Source organism: Brachyhypopomus gauderio, chromosome 1 (genome assembly GCF_052324685.1).
Source record: "Brachyhypopomus gauderio isolate BG-103 chromosome 1, BGAUD_0.2, whole genome shotgun sequence".
Lineage (NCBI taxonomy): Eukaryota > Metazoa > Chordata > Actinopteri > Gymnotiformes > Hypopomidae > Brachyhypopomus > Brachyhypopomus gauderio.
The window spans coordinates 32019749-32039577 of NC_135211.1; the positions used below are offsets into that span (position 1 = coordinate 32019749).

The 19829-nt window shown below is 41.9% G+C and overlaps 1 protein-coding gene across 13 annotated transcripts in view; it reads right to left on the minus strand.

Annotated features, from left to right (window-relative positions):
- atp2b2 (ATPase plasma membrane Ca2+ transporting 2) overlaps nt 1-19829 on the minus strand; it is a 111433-nt gene that overhangs the window by 4107 nt on the left and 87497 nt on the right. For 9 of the 13 annotated variants that reach the window (XM_077009936.1, XM_077009927.1, XM_077009953.1 and 6 more), the window contains 10 exons: nt 13275-13516; nt 12695-12929; nt 10456-10635; nt 9720-9807; nt 8009-8115; nt 7003-7194; nt 3820-4033; nt 3165-3376; nt 2729-2836; nt 2443-2625 (listed from right to left, as the gene is read on the minus strand). In XM_077009936.1, the coding sequence (XP_076866051.1) occupies nt 2443-2625; nt 2729-2836; nt 3165-3376; nt 3820-4033; nt 7003-7194; nt 8009-8115; nt 9720-9807; nt 10456-10635; nt 12695-12929; nt 13275-13516 (1761 nt within the window). Of the gene's footprint in view, nt 1-827; nt 880-1327; nt 1500-2442; nt 2626-2728; nt 2837-3164; nt 3377-3819; nt 4034-7002; nt 7195-8008; nt 8116-9719; nt 9808-10455; nt 10636-12694; nt 12930-13274; nt 13517-19829 lie in introns of all 13 variants that reach the window. The other 4 variants (XM_077010015.1, XM_077009986.1, XM_077009995.1 and 1 more) reach the window with 3 other exon arrangements.

Sequence of the window (19829 nt, forward strand, 5' to 3'; positions counted from 1 at the left end):
AAAGGTTTGCCTTTCCTTTTCCAAAGCCAAGATATACATCATCTGAATAAATATCAATCTTTAAAATAGTATAAAAACCCACTAATTTAACACTTAGTTTTACCACGACTGTAAAACTGTAAGACTCCTCATCCTGAATTACATATACTACAATAACATATATGTAATGCATATTAATCCACCATCTTGCTTGATGCAAAATAAAAGCACATGATCATATAAAATCAAGCCTTTGTCCTTTAATAGTGACTTACAACCAGATATTGCGTAGGGGCAGTTACGCTAACACAGAGGCAAATAAAAAAACAAAAATAAAGTTGCGACTGATCTGAATGACAGATGAGAACAAAGATCAGGACGGTTTACACTGACGGGACCCTGACGGATCTCGGCTACAGCCTGCACCACACACAGTGGACTACATGACCGACAGCGTGAAGCCACAAGACAGAATGGGTCGCTGTGGGCCTCCTGAGGACCTGACTCTACACCACACAGACGACAGAGAAGACAAGACGAGGGACACTGCTGCTCTTCTGACGTCTCCAGAGCTGTGCAGAGAAAAGTAATTACGTAAAACAACCTCCCGGTCGAAATGGTCAAGACAAACCAAATAAAAATAGATGCCACTTTTAACAATGCAGCCAAACGTTTTCTTTTTGGTAAACAGGTCTGACTGTGGCTCAGAAAGATGATACAGTTGGCTTATACTTGAATGTTTACCCAGCCTTGTGAGTTTGTTTGTAGAATATTAGTTCACATCAATATATATATATACATATATATATATGCTTTTTTTTTGCGACGGACAGTGGAGAGGGACTCACAACCTGAAATTCACGCCGTGGGATGAATGTTTAGTCCTTGGTTCTTAGCACTCTGGGGGAGACAAACAGACGGGACACTGAGTTCCTCTGAGGAAGGAGCTAAGCCATTAATAGAGATATATAGTTTAAAGACGAGTAAGGGTAGAATATCAGACAATAGGTAGAAGCATAAAACAGAGTCACAGATGCCCTCTGGTGATAAGGTGAATGGCTATACACTTGCTATTCCACTGCTAGAAAACATTTTCAGATTTTCAGAAGTCATTTTTGTGTTTTTTTTTTAAGGCATTAATACTGAACATCTGAACTAAAATGGGAAATCAATGTAATTTATGTTTACAAAGTACCCACAAACAAAATCAAAACTATGTCCAAGTTTTGGTTTGTTGCGGTTGATAATCTGTTGTTGGCATCTCTGTAACTGGCTTCGAGCTCAGAGGGGTGGAGTTCTGGGGGGTCAGAGGGCATCTCTGACAAGCACACAGGAAGTTGTCACTCACGGCCAGCGGGAACAGTAGCAGTGCTGGTAGGAGAAGAAATGGCATTGGACAAGGACATGTGACTAGGACTAGAAACATTGGTTACATCCTGGTTCTGGCTGGCGGTGGAGGACTGGCGCCTCAGCGAGCCCTGAAAGGAAGTCCCACTCTTGAACGTGTTCACAACCTCGATCTGCAACAGGGTACAGAGATACACCACAGTTTGGTTGAGAGAAGCTCAAGGGTACAGTGACTTGACTGGATGTGGTAATGGGGGGCGGTCCTTTTTGTTCAAAGAAGGGTGCCATTGGCTAGAAACTCAATTTAAAGGGCTTTGTTGTCATAAATTTAAGTGGCTTGGGCTGAAAACAGAACTGGAGTGGCGATGCTTTATATTGAAGTCCGTTTTCTGCAGCCTAACCGTGTGTTGGTGGCAAAAGAACGTCTGTCCCAACATCTCCGATTGCTGTCCTCTGGAGGTAGACCTCACTGCAGGATTTTATGAAGCACTGCTAACATGGGGGATTCTCAGAAGTTCAACTGAATGCACCATCCACATCATGCAAACATCTGTTCTTACATTTTCTTCAAGCATTCTAATTTAGGGTTTCATATTGACAGGACATCACACAGCTGATGCTGGTTGAGTACTCGGTGAAAACGGTCCTTATCTTTGTGTTACTAGAGTTCAAAGAGCTTTTAAATAATTTTAAGGGTTTTAAATAAAACATTTTTTACAGCTTCTAATAGTTGCTGTGTATAACAAGACACTGTTTTAATCTACATTAAAGAATGTTAGGAATGCAAATGTGTTTTTAAATCCTGATTGAATGTTGTTTTTTTAGGCTAGCCTTTATGCACCAAGTCTTTCCATTTCGTTTTAGTATTTGAGAATTATTTAATAATCAGGTTGACTACACTCGTGTACTTTAGTTCTTCAAGGTTTTGCGCTCGATGAAAAGAGCTAATTAAAGACCATAGAATTACTACCAGTGTCGCCTTACAACATTCATTTGCATCCAAATCACACAATGCACAGTTTAACAAAACTTCACTCATACATTTTACTATAAAGTCGCGTAATGCATGCAGGCAACGCACTCGTTAAGGCAGCGTCTTGGACAGTGGTGGCTTACCTGAGTCTGGATTCTACTGAGGCCACGGAACCAGAGGATCTGGCCTCGCCGTAACTCTCTCTCCGCGTGGTCGATCTCCTCCTGATCCTCGTTCATCTCCTCCTCGGGCATGTCGTCCTTTTGCGTCAGCTGACCGGCCGCTTTCAGGAACCTGAGCTTGTTGTTCGGGATGGTTGAAATCACCTGAAACAGAGGACGGTGTCGGTTGCATGTTGGTAAGATTCGAAGCGTCCAGCTTCAACTTCGGAAGGGCCCCCTATTGGAATGTGATGCAGTGGTGAGTTACCTGCCCCCAGACCAGCTCTCCCAACCCGAGGAACACGCACCACATCCATTTTTCCGTGTCAAGAGGAGAGCAGCTGAATGGTTTCCCGCCAAACTGCACAATCACAATCTAAAACGTTGAAGAAATGAGCCCAAATTACCTGGGTAATTTTCACCTCATGAGTCCTAAAAAGGATTTAAGAGCTCTTAACAAATAATCACAGCAAGCATACCACAATTAAAATCTTTAGTCGCTGAAATTTGAGAGCAAAATGTTCACCTAGGTCGTTTTCAATTGCACCGCTGAAACTGTATAGCACAGAGTGAAGCTTATGTAAGCTAGTGACGGAAGTCCCGTCTTTCAATGAGAAGCATTGTTGGGCATTGTGGGGAGAAGCATTGTTGGGCATTGTGGGGAGAAGCATTGTGGGCATTGTGGGTGTGGCGCTTGCCGCTACCTGAATGCCAAATGTCCCCAGGACAATGGAACAGAAGATGGGGTTCCTGTAGATGCCCTCAAAGACGTTCCTCTCACCATGGATCTTGCGAGCGTTGATCTCATTAAACAGCTGCATCATGACGAATGTGTTGAAGATGATGGTGTAGTGCTCAGACGGTGGTGCATGCAGTGGGGCATTCCTGCCGTTGTCTACATCAAACAGGCGTTCGCCTACACAAACATGGCGGTAAAGACACATAGTCAGTGGCCAAAACACAATCACAATCCTTCCTGCACAGTACAAGTATCCAGTGGTCAAAGAGAACACATATTGCTGTTTAAATGCTTTCCTAATTACAAGTTATATGGTGACAATTAAAACACAAACAAACACCTTATCCACTTTTATTTTCATATTGTGACAATGGCTAATGACAGCTACCATGCTTGGGACTCGAGTCAAGAACCAACAGGAGGTAAACATGAGCCAAGCTAGACAGCACAGCCAGGCACAGCCAGCCACAGCCAGGTACAGCCAGGTACAGCCAGGCACAGCCAGACACAGCCAGGTCACCATTTCACTTTCCACACACACTTAATAACGTAAGAATTAACGTACATCAAATTTTCCCTCAAAATGGCTAAATATATATGTCACTATGAGAATCACATACCAACGAACAGCAACGTGAAGATGATGATGAGCTGATAGACGGCATGGCCCAGGATGTTCTTGGTCATGGTGCGGGAGATGAGAGGCTTGTTGCGTCCGTACGGTTTCCGCATGAGCAGAGATTCGGTCGGGGGCTCGGTGGCCAGCGCCAGAGATGCGAAGGTGTCCATGATCAGGTTAACCCACAGCATCTGAACAGCTTTCAAGGGAGAATCCTACGAGGACAGTCCACTCATGAGATAATGAGGTGGAGTTGGACACTAGCGGTTGTCCACAAGGAATACGGTGACTCCAGTTTAGTTTAATAAATTACTCCACCATTTTGTCCACAAGTTTATAGAAACTATAGCCATATGACAGTGTCTAGGAGTGTGGTTCCAAAACTAACAGGAAAGATCAATTGAATATTTAGAAGGTCTTGGGGTCTTACAGATTTATAGGGGCCAGGTTTAGGTTGATATAATACCTCAATTAAGTTTTCCACTAAAAGCTCAGGACAGAGAAATACCTGTATATTCTGCTACTTTGATAGCCCATTCTACCATTTGCTAACTGAGATACAATCTTCACAATGAAAAAGTCATAATAAGCAAGGTCAACATTGATTTTAAATATAAATTTGACGTTTAGTATGTCATTCATTTGAAATCAGCCAGATCAACATAAACAATTTGACATATACTTGCAACCAGAGGTGGAAAGAGTACTGAAAAATTGGAATTGAGTAAAAGTATCATTACCTTGCCTAAAATCTATTCAGAGTAAAAGTAAAATTACCCATCTCAAAATTTACTCAAGTAAAAGTACAAAATTACTTCATTTAAAATGTAATTTGAGTAAAAGTTACTTAGTTACTTTCAGTTATTTAATGCATGGATGAATCATGAACCAAATTCAGCACAAGTTGTTTTAATCGATTTCAAAGTGTATTTAAGTGCACATCCACACTTGCAAAAAGATTTACTCAAGTAAAAGTACAAAATTACTTCATTTAAAATGTAATTTGAGTAAAAGTTACTTAGTTACATTCAGTTATTTAATGCATGGATGAATCATGAACCAAATTCAGCACAAGTTGTTTTAATCGATTTCAAAGTGTATTTAAGTGCACATCCACACTTGCAAAAAGATCAGCTGGGCTCAGGCACATACTTCCTCACAGCACAAGGACAGTCACAACCTGTACCATAAAGTGCAAACAATTTTCAGTCCTATTGTCCAACGGACAACACTATGATAAGAATAAAGAAATTGAAATTACAAATTATTCAAAAAACAAAATGCACACAAAATTAAGTGCCCACAAGATGCCACAAATCAAACTAAAATGCAACAGGATTCCACTACTCACAATAAAATGCCCACAGGATCCCACATCAAAAATAAAAAAATGCTCATAGGATCCCACAATTTAAAAGTTAAGTGCTCACAGGATCCAATTATTCAAAATACAGTGCCCACCGTATCCCACTATTTACAATAAAATGCCCACAGGTTGCCACAACTCAACATAAAATATAAAATGACCACAGGATCCCACATCTCAAAATAAAACAAAATGTGCACAGGATTCCACTATTTAAAATGCTCACAGGATCCAACTATTCAAAATACAGTGCCCACTGGATTCCACTTTTCACAATAAAATGTCCACAGGATCCCACAGAACCTGATGGATAGAAGATTTAAAGATAGAACAATCTCATCCTTTTGGAAAAAACGTGCACGAGATTACGACCTGATTATGAGACAATGAAAAGGGCGTGCGCAAGGCAAGGCCATGCAATTGGCCTTCAGTTCTGGGACTCAAAGTTTTAATTTCTGCCCGCATTTAATTTTTCACCATCAATATTTTTTTACTCAGTAATGTGAGGCCGTTCAAATGTAGTGAAGTAAAACTACTTGGGTCAAAATTTACTCAAGTAAAAGTAAAAATTACATATTTCAAAAACTACTCAGAAAATTACAAATTACTCATAAAAAGTATTCAATTACAGTAATGTGAGTAAATGTAATTAGTTACTTTCCACCCCTACTTGCAACAATCTCTTCTGACCCTAAATGTGAAGGTATGTTATGCCTACGACAGGAATTATCCTGGAAATAAACGCTAATATTCACGTGCATGATTTAACACTGCTAACCATCAGGTTTTGACAAGATCCAAACCAGGGGTGGAAAGTAACTAATTATGTTATGGCAACCTGTGGGCATTTTATTGTGAATAGTGGGATCCGGTGGGCACTGTATTTTGAATAGTTGGATCCTGTGAGCACTTACTTTTAAATTGTGGGATCCTATGAGCATTTTTTTATTTTTGATGTGGGATCCTGTGGGCATTTTATTGTGAGTAGTGGAATCCTGTTGCATTTTAGTTTGATTTGTGGCATCTTGTGGGCACTTAATTTTGTGTGCATTTTGTTTTTTGAATAATTTGTAATTTCAATTTCTTTAATCTTATCATAGTGTTGTCCGTTGGACAATAGGACTGAAAATTGTTTGCACTTTATGGTACAGGTTGTGACTGTCCTTGTGCTGTGAGGAAGTATGTTCCTGAGCCCAGCTGATCTTTTTGCAAGTGTGGATGTGCACTTAAATACACTTGGAAATCGATTAAAACAACTTGTGCTGAATTTGGTTCATGATTCATCCATGCATTAAATAACTGAAAGTAACTAAGTAACTTTTACTCAAATTACATTTTAAATGAAGTAATTTTGTACTTTTACTTGAGTAAATTTTGAGATGGGTAATGTTACTTTTACTCTGAGTAGATTTTAGGCAAAGTAATGATACTCTTACTCAATTACAATTTTTCAGTACTCTTTCCACCTCTGATCCAAACCTCATAGAAAGTTAGTCACAGAAGTGGATTTATAAGTTGATAACCTGCTTTCAGGAGTAACATTGAGTTTTTATTAGGCCAGTGTTCCTCAAGGAAATGAAAGAAAGTCTTAGAGAACTAGATGTGGGCCATTGGCCTTAAAATATTGTGCCTTGTGTACCTAAGGCCATATTAAGATCACAGGTGTACCTGTGTTTCATTTGAACTACAGATTACACATGATTTGGTCTGGTTTTACAGTGACCACTGTTAGATTTGAAGATGCTTTAAGACACTGTTGACACAGGGAGACTATATAGGCGATTAGCTGCTGTTGGGTCTAGTACAGAGCTGACTAACCTGCGTGATGCAGGCTCCGGTGAAGGCCACGATCACGGCCACCACGTTGACGGTGAGCTGGAACTGCAGGAACTTGGAGATGCTGTCGTAGACGTTGCGGCCCCACATCACGGCCTTCACGATGCTGCTGAAGTTGTCGTCCGTCAAGATGATATCCGAGGCCTCCTTGGCCACATCAGTGCCAGCGATTCCCTGTCACAGAGGGGTGCCATGTTATCACATGTTGCTGCCAAGCCATTTAGGTGTGTCTCCTCAGATCCAAGGGATTGAAGGATTCCGACATCCGCACAGAGAGAATTTACATTTACATTTACGGCATTTTGGCAGATGCCCTTATCCAGAGCGACTTACATTTTTATCTCATTTTTTATACAAGTGAGCAATTGAGGGTTAAGGGCCTTGCTCAGGGGCACCTCAGTCATGGCCTAAGGTCTGGGAATCGAACCCATGACCCTCCGGTCACAAGACCAGTTCCCTAACCACCAGGCCATGACTGCCTGACAGTTGGACTCAAAGAAAAGGCAACTGCTGGAATCAAAGCACCACAGACTGAGAGAATAAAACAGGAGAGACAGAGTGAGCAGCCGCCACCAAGAGAAAAAGCGTAAAAGCAAAGTTGACAGATGCAGCCCAGCAAACAACAGCATTGAGGTGGAAGGACACTGTAAATGCAAAACCGCAAAAAGATTGACCAAAAATAAGAAGGACTGGAAAGGACAAATGTTGGTGCCATGAGCATATTTGAGGCATTACCCAAAGCTCACACTAGGGGGCAATCCTGCGCTTTAAGCAAAAAAAAAAAAATTAAGGGATGGCGTGATGGTGCGTGTCAGCGTGACGCTAGCTGGGAAATGAGGACAGCATGAGTTTGGGTAGCACAGGAGGAACAGACACAGACTGGGAGGCTGAATTACAACATCATGGCCTCCTTTTCTGCTTCAAGATGAGAGCTCAGCATACCAGACAAGCGCGTCTAACGGGATTCAGGGGGTGCAGTGACACCTACCATGGCAAAGCCCACGTCTGCTTTCTTCAGAGCGGGTCCATCGTTGGTCCCATCACCGGTTACAGCGACCACCTGTCTCTGTTCCACCATGGTGCTATCGATGATACCTGAGAGAATGACGCATCACTGAGGCATTATTATGCCTTCATAGCTGCTTTGTGGCAACTTCGCCAGAGTTATGTAACATTTCAAATATATATTAACTCCATGGTACACAGTACACAAGTAAATGGGTTGTATGGAGCAACTGAATTGTAATTTATTTTACATAGTGATCATAGTGATTTAGAGGATTACTTGAAAAAACAAAAACAGATGCTCAGCAGGTGTAACACGTGAAGCACTTTAAAGAGCAACATGTGGGTGGAGTTCAGTTCTACATCACACTCATGTCCCTGTCTGGGTTGAGTTCAGTTCTACATCACACTGTCTGGGTGGAGCTCAGTTCTACATCACACTCATGTCCCTGTCTGGGTTGAGTTCAGTTCTACATCACACTGTCTGGGTGGAGCTCAGTTCTACATCCCACTCATGTCCCTGTCTGGGTGGAGTTCAGTTCTACATCACACTGTCTGGGTGGAGTTCCCACATTCTCTCAGTGTCTGTGTGACTTTAGTGTCTGCAGTTTGCAGTGTTTGCAGTGTCTGCAGTTTCTTCCCACAGTCAAAAAAGATGGAGGTCAGGTAAAGAACTGGACGTGTGTGTGTGTGTGTGTGTGTGTGTGTGTGTGTGTGTGTGTGTGTGTGTGTGTGTGTGTGTGTGTGTGTATGTGTGTGTGTGTGTGTGTGTGTGTGTGTGTGTGTGTGTGTGTGTGTGTGTGTGTGTGTGTGTGTGTGTGACTGTGTGCCCAGCGATGGACGGTGCTCTGAGAGGGAGCGGTGTCATCACCCCTCCGTTCCCACTCCCAGTGTAATCTCCCTGCGGTGTGACGGCTCACTATGTGCATCTCCACAGTGTGTTGACTGGATGTAAAAGTGTTGTGTAGTGTGCAGTGTGTTGGTTGAGAAGTGTGCTTGGCTACTGAGAAAGGCACTATACAAGTGTAACTACACGTCATGTCACATCACGTAGTGCAGGTGATGGGAGCTGTGATCTACTGTGATGGGAGCAAGTGGGTGTTCCACAGCTTTAGTGGACCTGCTACAGCGACGTCTACACCTGAATTAAACCTGTAGCACAATGTCATTACATTGAGTGACATGACAGTATCCAACCACTACAGGATATTTAAGGACAGGTTATAACAGTTTCGGTAACACTTTACAATAAGTATTCACTTACTAACCTAAAGTAACACATTAGTTAACATGAACAACACATGAAGTAACACATTAACAATAATTAACTAACGTTAAGTAAACATGTAACAGTTGCGGCTCCTGTTTTGGCTCTTTGTTGCTTGCACCTTTTTTGGTGCGACCTTAAAGAAATATATTACATTGTACTGATTTACCTACATAAGTAATGGGTAACTTGGAAATATCCAGAATCTATCAGCATAGGAACTGAAGTGTGTCCATACTGTTTTAGCTCATTAGTCCCGTTTGCTCCAAACTAAAACACTAAAACTCTAAAAAGGTGCGAGCATTAACTAATTAACATTAGTTAATTATTGTTAATGTGTTACTTCATGTGTTGTTCATGTTAACTAATGCATTACTTCCCATTAGTAAGTAAACACTTAATATAAAGTGTTACCGCAGTTTCTTACCTTTAACCAGAGTGTGTTTGTCTGTTGGAGAGGATCGGGCTAATACCCGTAGTTTGGGCCACACTTTATCAATGCGTTCTTGTTCAACCTGCAAATAACACGTAAGCTCTGGTTAGAGTCACTGATTATAAATTGCATTTTTTCCATCACTACACACAAGCCGTAAACTGGCCTGAACGCAGTTACGACATTGTTGCGTTACCATGGCCATAGCAGCTTCCACATGAGGTCATGTAACTGACCTAATGTTGTTCGGAGCCGTCTACACAGTTCAGTTTTGTCACAGTGACTTATGCCATGGACATTGCTCTTGCTAATTGCTGATCAGCCACCGAATAACCCAGTTCAGGGAACCTTATCTCAAGCATCGCCAAGCCAATACCCAGCCACGCGTTTAGAACATCTGATGAGTCACTGGTCACCTTGATGGCCCAGCGTCGCATCAAATAATAAAGATGCATGTAGCAAAATGTTCTCCCAGTTCAGCTTCAGCATAGTTAGCATCCAAACAAAGGTGTGTATTTTTTGAGAAAATACTAGGCTCTATGGTTGTTAATACAGCAAAAGCACTCAGGGGTCCGGTTTTGCAGATAAAGATGAAACCTCTTGTTCTAAAAAAGTTGTTTTGGTGAACAGGAAACCCAGATGGCCCTGTTGGAGGAGTAACTGTCGGCAACAGCTCTAAAACAAACAAACAAACAAACATCTCGTGTTCCTCCGTTGTAATGGGCAGTACCTCTCCTTTTTCGTTCCTGATCCTCCGGTTAAATTCTTTGCCTTCGATGCACAGGAAGTCCTCTCCAGGGTGGATGATACCACACTTGATGGCGATGGCTCTGGCTGTGTTGATGTTGTCTCCGGTCACCATTCTCACCGTGATGCCTGCACGTTGGCACTTCCGGATAGCGTCGGGCACCTGGGGACGCCAAGCCACTCCAGTCAGAGAGATACGGCACCAGAGCGTAGACGTGCGACAACAAACCTCATCAAATGCTGCGTCCATACCTTGAAGTTACATTCTGTAATGTGATATACTCTGTACCGCCTGCTGTTGGAGTTCAGCTCTGCAGCTCAATGCCACGCCATGGCGCCATGTGCCAGGTGTTTTTATCACGCCTGATTTACTTGAGCAGATCAATAAAAGTGTTTTTACGTGCACCAAGGTCATGGTGATCTTATAGGTCATTCAATGGGCCTGAGCTATTCACTATACCTTAATCACTATGTACTCTAAAACCACTGTACCAGATACTGCTATAAGAAAAATTGTACTCTTGTTGAATAAATTGAATTTGATTTAAAAAAGTTATTCATGAGATGATGCATAAATATCTGTAATGACAGCACTTTGATACAGTTCGTGTCATACTGAAAATAGGCTCGAGTCCAAGGTGCAAGATTTAAGCAAATCCACTGTCCAATGTCAGAGTCGTTAAAACGAGCCAACTGTCGACTGTCAGCAAAAAAAAAAACAGCAGAATGGCGAGACGGGAATTATAATCGCGACAAAAGTGTGCGTGTCACAACTCAGAAGGAGAATATAAGTGAGGCCCAAGACACACAGAAATCTGAAACATAGGACTGAAAATGCAGGAAATGTTTGGATTGGAATGAGGAATTCCATTTTTACAGTATGTGCACAAGGACAAATTGTTGCCAAATGACGTCTCTGCTGTGGGAGTTAGGGTGAGCGCCTATGTGGTCTTATGACATTCATTTAAAAAATCAAGCATGAATTGAGGTGAGCATTTTCACTGTGCCATTGCTGGATTGTGTACATGGTGTACATCACATCTGGTCGTTTAAATCAAGGTCTTTTAGGCAGAGTAGTAGTATTTGAGGAAATCCTTATTACATCACCTATGGAAACAGAATTGTGGGGATCAGTCTAGACACGTAAACAAGACCCTGCTGTTCTGGGAAGATACCAAGTCATTTGGAAACTACAGTCAGGTTCCACTTAACTCATTGGGAACAAGTAGAAGAGGAAGAGCTTCATTAATAATAGACTGTGGCAGAGGAAGGTGACTTGTAACCTTAGACATTTAACACAAATGGATTTGTTTACAGATTCTCAGGTGTCTAGTGATGTATTAGCAAACAGAGGGAGGTGAGTCTGAAGCCAGGAAATAAAGCCTCTGACTACATCTGCCCAATAACAGTTCATTCAGCTATATGAGACTTGCAGGTCATTTGCTCAGTTATTTCTGAAATGAACTTCTACAGTTTCTTTTCCTATAATAACGCACCTCAATAGTGACCCCTCACTGAGCAATTATGCTATCAATTGCCAAAATGGATACTCAATATACAGTACACTAATAACAACCAATTATTTCACCACATGCACGTATGCATCCATTACAGTGATTACCAGACTGTAACAAATGGCATTACATTCAAAAAGATTTGAGAGCTGTATATTCAAGGTCACATTACCACAAATACAGTGCTTTGTTTCTTTCTTACAGTCCTAATTGTATTCCTCCCAAATGCCGCTTCCTCTAAGAGATCTTCAGCAAATGGGCAATTTCGCGGTGTGGTCCTGGACATGGGGGTGTGGACAGTTAAACCAAATAAGATGAATTATGCAGCAGTGAAATAAATTCATTTTAGTGCTCAAAGGGAGCAGAGAAAGAATGTGCAGAGGGCAGATGGCCAAAATCTTTTTTGGAGTAAGAAGCTGCCTGTTCTGTCTAACATTACATTTAACATGGCTAATCCTTAATCCAAATGCTAATCCTCGCTGTCACTGAGGAGTGACATCTTCAAGAAGTAAACATTTTTAGTGATGCATCATTACATGACCAATAAATGTGGGGAGCAGGTAGTCTACTCATCATTGCATTAACATCCTGCAACATTAATATTATTTCCTGGAAGATTTCACTAATATGATTCATATTTCTGATGGCTGTCCTAAGACAAGCAGCTATACTGTAGATGCTGAATGTCCAAAATGAGCAGCTCCCTACCTCAGGTCTGACTGGATCTTCAATTCCAACTACGCAGATGGCAGTCAGGTCAGTTAGAATGTTGTTTTCATCATCCCAGGTGGGCTCTGGGTTTCCAGGGAAGTCACGGTAGGCCACACAAATGGTTCTGAGTCCATCAGAGGCCATGGGCTCGATCACCTTCTTCACCATCTCATCTCTGTCTCGAGGCCGGAACACTCTGGGCTCGCCCACTTCGTTCAGAATTCGATTGCACCTAGACCAACATCACCAACGTCAACAACATCACCAACGTCACCACAGCCAGAGGCCCCTTCATCCCAAATCATTTTACAATGCAAAATAACATCATACACATAATCATGACTCTGATGCTATATAATAATGTTTTTTCACAACTTTTGAGTTCTCCGATCGCGACTTCAAGCATATAAGCTGCTGACATTAATTGAAAAGAAGGCAATTACTACTGCGTCTGCCTGTAGATGCAACGTTATCCTGCACATGTGTCTGGTTCGTCCTACGAAACTGCCGACTGCTGCAGAGGTACGCAAAGCTAAGATAAAGCAACGTAAGGACATGAAGACCAAAAGGATCTCACTTCTTCAGGACGATCTCAGACGCTCCTTTGCTGTACATCCTGAAGTTGCCATCTGGAAGTTTAATTACGGTGCTCATCGACTTTCTCACCGAGTTGAACGTGTACACCTTATAAAGCTTCTCCTCTGGGATCTGGTTCCGGACGGTCTGGTAGTCTCGCTTCAGGTCAAGAACCAGTCCTAACAGGCCACATTCGGTTTTGTTGCCCACCTGCTTGGGAAGACCTCCTTCTTTATCTGGAGGCTGAATGAGCCAAAAGACAAAAGCAGACAACACACCCAAATAATGAATATATTTTTCAGAGGTTACTCAAGGTCAAGTGTTGTAGTAAGTCAGCCACATCTTAGATATATTAGATACAATGCTACCAATTAATAAAACACTAAATTGATTTTAATTGCGTGCGTTTAGAACATCAGTAAGGAAAAGACTTGTAGGATTTCTCAATTTGTGTAAAGAAATGTATATACAGGGATGGGCAACTGGCGGCCCGCGAGCCGTGTGTCCTCACTCAGTGCGGGCCGCAAATAGATCAATAATAATTTAATAATTAAAAGAAAAAAACAATAGAGCCGGACTTTTATGTTCTTGTCACGTAGGGCCTCTCCCGTGTTGGTGTTGTTCCTTGCCCGGTTATCCCGCCCTGCGTGTCTGTTGTCCTGGTTTCCCTCTGTCTGCCACGCCCGTGTCGTCATTGTGTTCAGTTGTGTCTAGTTTAGTCCGGTGTACTTGTATCTCTGTGTTTCGCCGGTTGTCGGTTATTTGTGGTTTGTTCGGTTTTGTGGATTATCTGTCATCTCTGTTCTGGTATTTTCCGTCTCCGTTGTGAATGGCTCTCCTGTTACGACTCCTGCCTGTCCTGTTGACCACTTGGACGGCTCTCCCGTTTTGACCCGTGCCTGTACAAACGACTTCGCCTATGGAATTCCCCTTATTAAATCTCGCTCTTCTCAGTGTTTGTGTCCGCCTCCTCGCTCCGCAGCGTGCTACGCGTTACAGTTCTTTGATATGAAGGAGTTCAAATTCCTTTTTGCACTTTTTTATTAAGCAAATGTTTTGTCTTTGTTGCTTATTAAGGACATGTTAATGCATTTATATGCAGAAAATAGATGTATGTTGGTGCAATAAACATACAGATCTGAATTCATTTAAAATGTGTTCTTATTGAGAATAATTTGTAGTGTCTTTCATATCCAATTATTTGAAGTGCATGGTCATGTGGCCCTCCAACAATAGGGCTGAAAAAATGTTGGCCCTCTTTATCATGGAAGTTGCCCATCCCTGATATAGCATATGCAATTGGCACATGTATTCAATTAACTCTTATGTTAATCAATTACACACTAAAAAAAATAAAGCATTGGCTCAATGTAATAAAATTGAATTAATCAATCACACGAATTTTTTTATTGACTCAATCCAAAAAATTAAATTCTTGACTAAATGAATTTAGTTTTAGATTGAGTCAATGAAAGAAAAATTGTGTGATTGATTAATTCAATTTTATTACATTGAGCCAATGCTTTATTTTTTTCAGTGCACATACGTGCACAAACATACATACATGATCATGTATGATGACTCTGTTACACATGATTGCTTGTGTTAAAAGTAAGCTTAACCAAAACTTAAATTAATAAATAAATTCTAAATCTCCCTATTTTTTTGAATTACATGAGCATTTACTAATTACTAAGCTATAAATGACTGTTTGCCTGTCATACAAAGTTATTATTCACATTAAAGTTAGGCTTAATCAACAAAGCAAGAGCTACTATCTGAAACAAAATGACACTACACACTATACATTGTGTCTAACAAAATGTTAGAGATGTTCTGACTATTAATTACATAAATGGATGAACAGACTTAAACTTTACTCACCGAATGTAAAACAAACAAAACAAATGCAAAAATTCAGTGACCATTGCTTCCTTTCATTACTCTCTATATCTATATGCAAAGTACATGTACCAATGCTAAACCTCAAGGTCACTGATGTAGGTCAGCATAATGAACCCATTTTAACGCAAGTGTGTGTGAACAATTGGAGAGGAGCCCTTTAGATTTTTCAAATTAAAGAACACTGCTAAATTCAAGGGAGTCAGCACCTTTCGACTCTATTCAAATGATCATTTTCTTTATACTGCCACTGGTGCCACTGTGATCACCCGAAACTTCTTGGGTCATACGTGAGGGTGTGGCTGGCCGAGGCACCCGGACAGAGTGGCTGGCTCACGACGCCGGACGAACGGCTGGCCTCTCCCCAGTCATCCGGCGCTCCTGCGAGCCCTTGGCATATGGCAGCCCGAGAGCTGGCACGAACACTTCCTCTTTCCTGCACCGTTCCCCGTCAGCTCCGCACGCTCCCATTCGACACTCCATTTAGCCACGCCCCCCTCCCCAAACACCCCCAACCCCATCCACCCCTCACCCACCACCATCACCACGTCCCCTAACCCACACACCTCCCTGATAAGGCGATTTTCACCACACCACTTTGATTTCTCCACCCCTCAACGTTCCATGGCCCGTGTTCAGGAGACGAACCGAACCACCCAAACCAAATCCTGATTGGCTGGAACGAAAAATGGTGAGTCTATGGCGCCTGAGCGTTTGGCGAGAGCCTCGTGCCCCATGGTGCTGCAGCCGGATAGGCAACTTTGTCCAAAATATAAGACACACTTCCATGCTGCTCAGCAAGTCATTTCACCTTGACACAGAGAAGTGTGAAATGTGCCCCAACAGAATTCCATGGTATGAAACAACAATCCTAACATCAATCACGTGTGTCCTTTTAACTGGCAACAAGGATTCACTATTTTTAGTTGGTGAAGTAGTCATTACACTCCAGTAATGTAATGTTGGACAACACAGTAATGCCAAATCCCAAATGCCCACATTGGTGGAAACAATGACCCACATTGTTAAGGACTTATTTATGGCCTTGCACTACTTCAAATTGGATAAAGCAATGACTTCAGTTACTGGAGATTTTGACTGCAACATGTTCCACACACCACGTTCTGTGTAGAAAGGTGGGAGAAAAAAATTTCTGGAATATCTGCAAGATTGGGAAGTCAACAATTTGTAAAGTTCTCTGGCACAAGTCTCTGGGTACAAATCTCGCTAAAAAGGCAGGAGCTAACGTTGAGCTAACTTGGCTCAACAAGGAGGCAGAGGAGCACACCTGAAACATACAGCCGTCCAAACACATGACCCAGTCCATGACCTGGAGCACCGGCATCTCTAAAACACAGGGGTGCTGCGTACGTACACCTAACCCTCGATCAAAGATTAATGGGCCTTAGTCAAAGTGACACCAGTGATCAAGCTGACGTCTCCTGAGGCCCCGGCAGTCAGACAGGACAGGTTGTCGGGACAACCCGAGAGTGGCATCCCAGAAAACCTGCACACAGCTCAGACTACGACTCGGCGTATCGATGTAACTTCAACCCACAAGCACTGCTCTCATTACAACATACCACCAAACCTACTGCTGAATTTCTGGTAATACCTTCCTGGTAATATAAAGATATTACAATTGCCAGGATGTGTACAAAGCAGTCCTTAAATGTAAACTTATGACCGTCTTGGAGTAAACAAGGAATATGAAAGTATTCATAGCCAGCAGTCCTGATTATCTGGGGCAGTTATGTTCTTTTTTAAATGTTGGCAAACAAAGCAACTGAGTCCATTCAGAAAACTTCACATTATCTTTTTTTCTTCAAAACAGACCACAGGAGTCAGGAGAAACAGACACTCTGCAGTTTCTTAATCATCTTTCCATCCGACGGCCATCATCTGCCGTCAAAAGCCATTAATTTGTGCCGTTCTGTGCCCGAAAAGTGTGTGTGCCATTTACACGTGCAGCCGGGTTACAGTTTCCGCCACAGCAGAAGCCTGCACACAAATCCGGGAGGAGCACGGCACATTCCACGCACCTAAGCCTGCCGCCACCATTCTAATTTTTACCTCAGGTGACAGAGTATTTCTGTCTTCACGGAGATACTGGATTTATCACAGGGAGAAAAAAAATCTGGGAAAAAAAACAGAAATGGCGCTGCATCGAAGACTGCGGAAGGTTTCTAAAAAGGAAACGAGGGCTGGTGGGTGAAGAGTGGGACAAGCGGCCATTACATAACGCTGCATTAAAATATTACAGAGGGACTCTGCTGCTGCCTTTGGGTGCCTCTCTAAGGATATAGTGGTGAGGACCGCAGTCTCAATTAAGCACACGGCTGAACCAGCGTAGATATCAAAGGCCTTTGTATGGTTATCAAAGCTTCTCTGCCCGGTTCCACAGCTGAGTTATATAAGTAGTGCAACCCTGCTGGGACAGAGACAGAAGATGCTCCAAATTCTCCTGAATACAAGACACTGAGACACAGGGAGCATTTCTATAGGAACCCTGGGAGATCACGTTAAGAAGCCCGTTTAATATTGGTCCTAACTGAACACTTTACCACATTTACCACATTAATCTCAATACATGGAACAGTATTATGCATTCTTTTTATCCAGTGGGACTTTGAACAAGCTGAAATAAATGCAGTAGTATATTTTTTTCAATGACAATTGCTCATTGCTTAAAAAAATTTGGAAAACAGCAAATCCACTGTAACGTTTTTTTTTTCTACAGCTTATTATAATTCAGAATAATTGAATCAAATCAAATTACCCTGATATGACAGCACATTGCAGGTTTAAATATTAATCTTTGACACTTCATTATATGAATGATATACAAGCATATGTTGACAATAGTACAAACACACAGATGGTAATTTTAGATCAAAATGTAACCATAAAAAACTAAAAGAAATTCATTTAATGAATCTGTCTCCCATGACAAAATGTGCAGCTCTAAATTCCAAAGCAGATGGCCAGAAAGTTATTATTCCAATTATCAAATTTCATTTAGGGGCTGTCAAATGTAGGACATCTCCCTTGTTAGACCTGGCTTCTATGTATTCAGAGCAACTGCTTGGATCTTAGGTTACATCTAATTTAGTATTTTAAGCTTGGGACCATTTCTAATTTTGAATTGGTCTATTCCATATTGATTTTGTAATGTGATTTTGAGAAAGATCGTTGTAATGAATGTGCAGCTTAATTTGCAGCATATCAAGGGACGGTGGATCAAATTAGCTGTTTCATTTTTCTTCCAGTGTTCATGCCCCCAGGTGTTCAACCAGTTCAACCAGCGCTGCCTTATTAACACACCATTCATCCTTCTACCAACGTCCAGCTGCGGTAAGATTTACCACCGGACAATAGGCCGGCTCTTACTGGGCCATAGTGTATGTGATATGGAACCAAATGGATTGGATCAATTTTGTAACTTGTGCAAATGGTAAATATATATTTTACTGACTGAATTATTAATTTACTATAATTTTAATTTCATTAAACCATTATTTCTATCAATTTGATTGCTGACTGTGTTTGTTGTTCTGTGACGTTCAAGCATCTATACCCCCCATACTCAAATAGCGGCCTGCGGGCCATCTATGTCTGGCCCGCGAGCTGTTTTGAAAAGTGTTTTTTTTTTTTCCTAGGTTTTTTTTTTCAATCGCGCTATCCGCTCTTATTTTGAAATCGCGCACTGCGATCTCAAGACGATGCTGGGGATTGCCTCTATGGCAGGCGTACTCAACTAAATTTGTCCGCGGTCCAATTTTGGCAGATACCTGTGACCTGAGGTCCGGGGGGGGGGGGGGGGGGGGGGGTTGTGGTGTTTTGTCCGAAACGATATGTGGTAGAAACACCCCTCAAAACAGTGGAATGAACATTTACCTGACCAATTTTAATGTTGCTATGTGTTTCAGGTTTGAAAAGTGCTGGAATTTAGGTTAAAGTACTTTAAAATGCTTGAAATTGTAACTACTTGGTTTCACAACAAATCTGTCTGACTGAATAGTTCTCTTGTATTAGGTTAACAAATACGAGCCTCTTGTAATTCCAGGACGAAACATGAGAACGTGAAGACGTGAAGATTGGGCGTTTTTAAAATAAACAACCATTAAATAATGTGATAAAAAGCGAATTATTTCGAGTATATGTATAAATATTTAACTTAATTATGTTTAACATGCTGGGAAATATTGAAATGGACCTTGAAAGTGACGTACAAGTGCTTGAACTCCACCTTATAAAGGTGTATGAACCCTGAAAACGTGACTTTGTTCATTGCGCTGAAGCGCGGCGCGCGCGAAGTTACAAAATTCGGGAGGTGCACGACCTCGCGAACCGACAGCGCGCGAGGCACTCGCGCACACGCGGAGCCTCAGCGATTACGTTATTTTCGCCGCGCTGACCCTCGTACACTCGTAACGGGGGGGGGGGCAAACGTAAAGCTGGGCGTACACTGTGCGATTTTTGGCCCATTTTCAGCCGATTTTTCACTCGTGCGACTATTTTTGCGATCGGGCCGAGTTTCGGCTCAATCGCGTGTCGTGCATCGTATAATTTACACAGGTAAACGAGGAGCGATTCACACCTCACGACCAACTCCCGATCAGAAATCGCAGCGTCGCAAGAATATCAAACATGT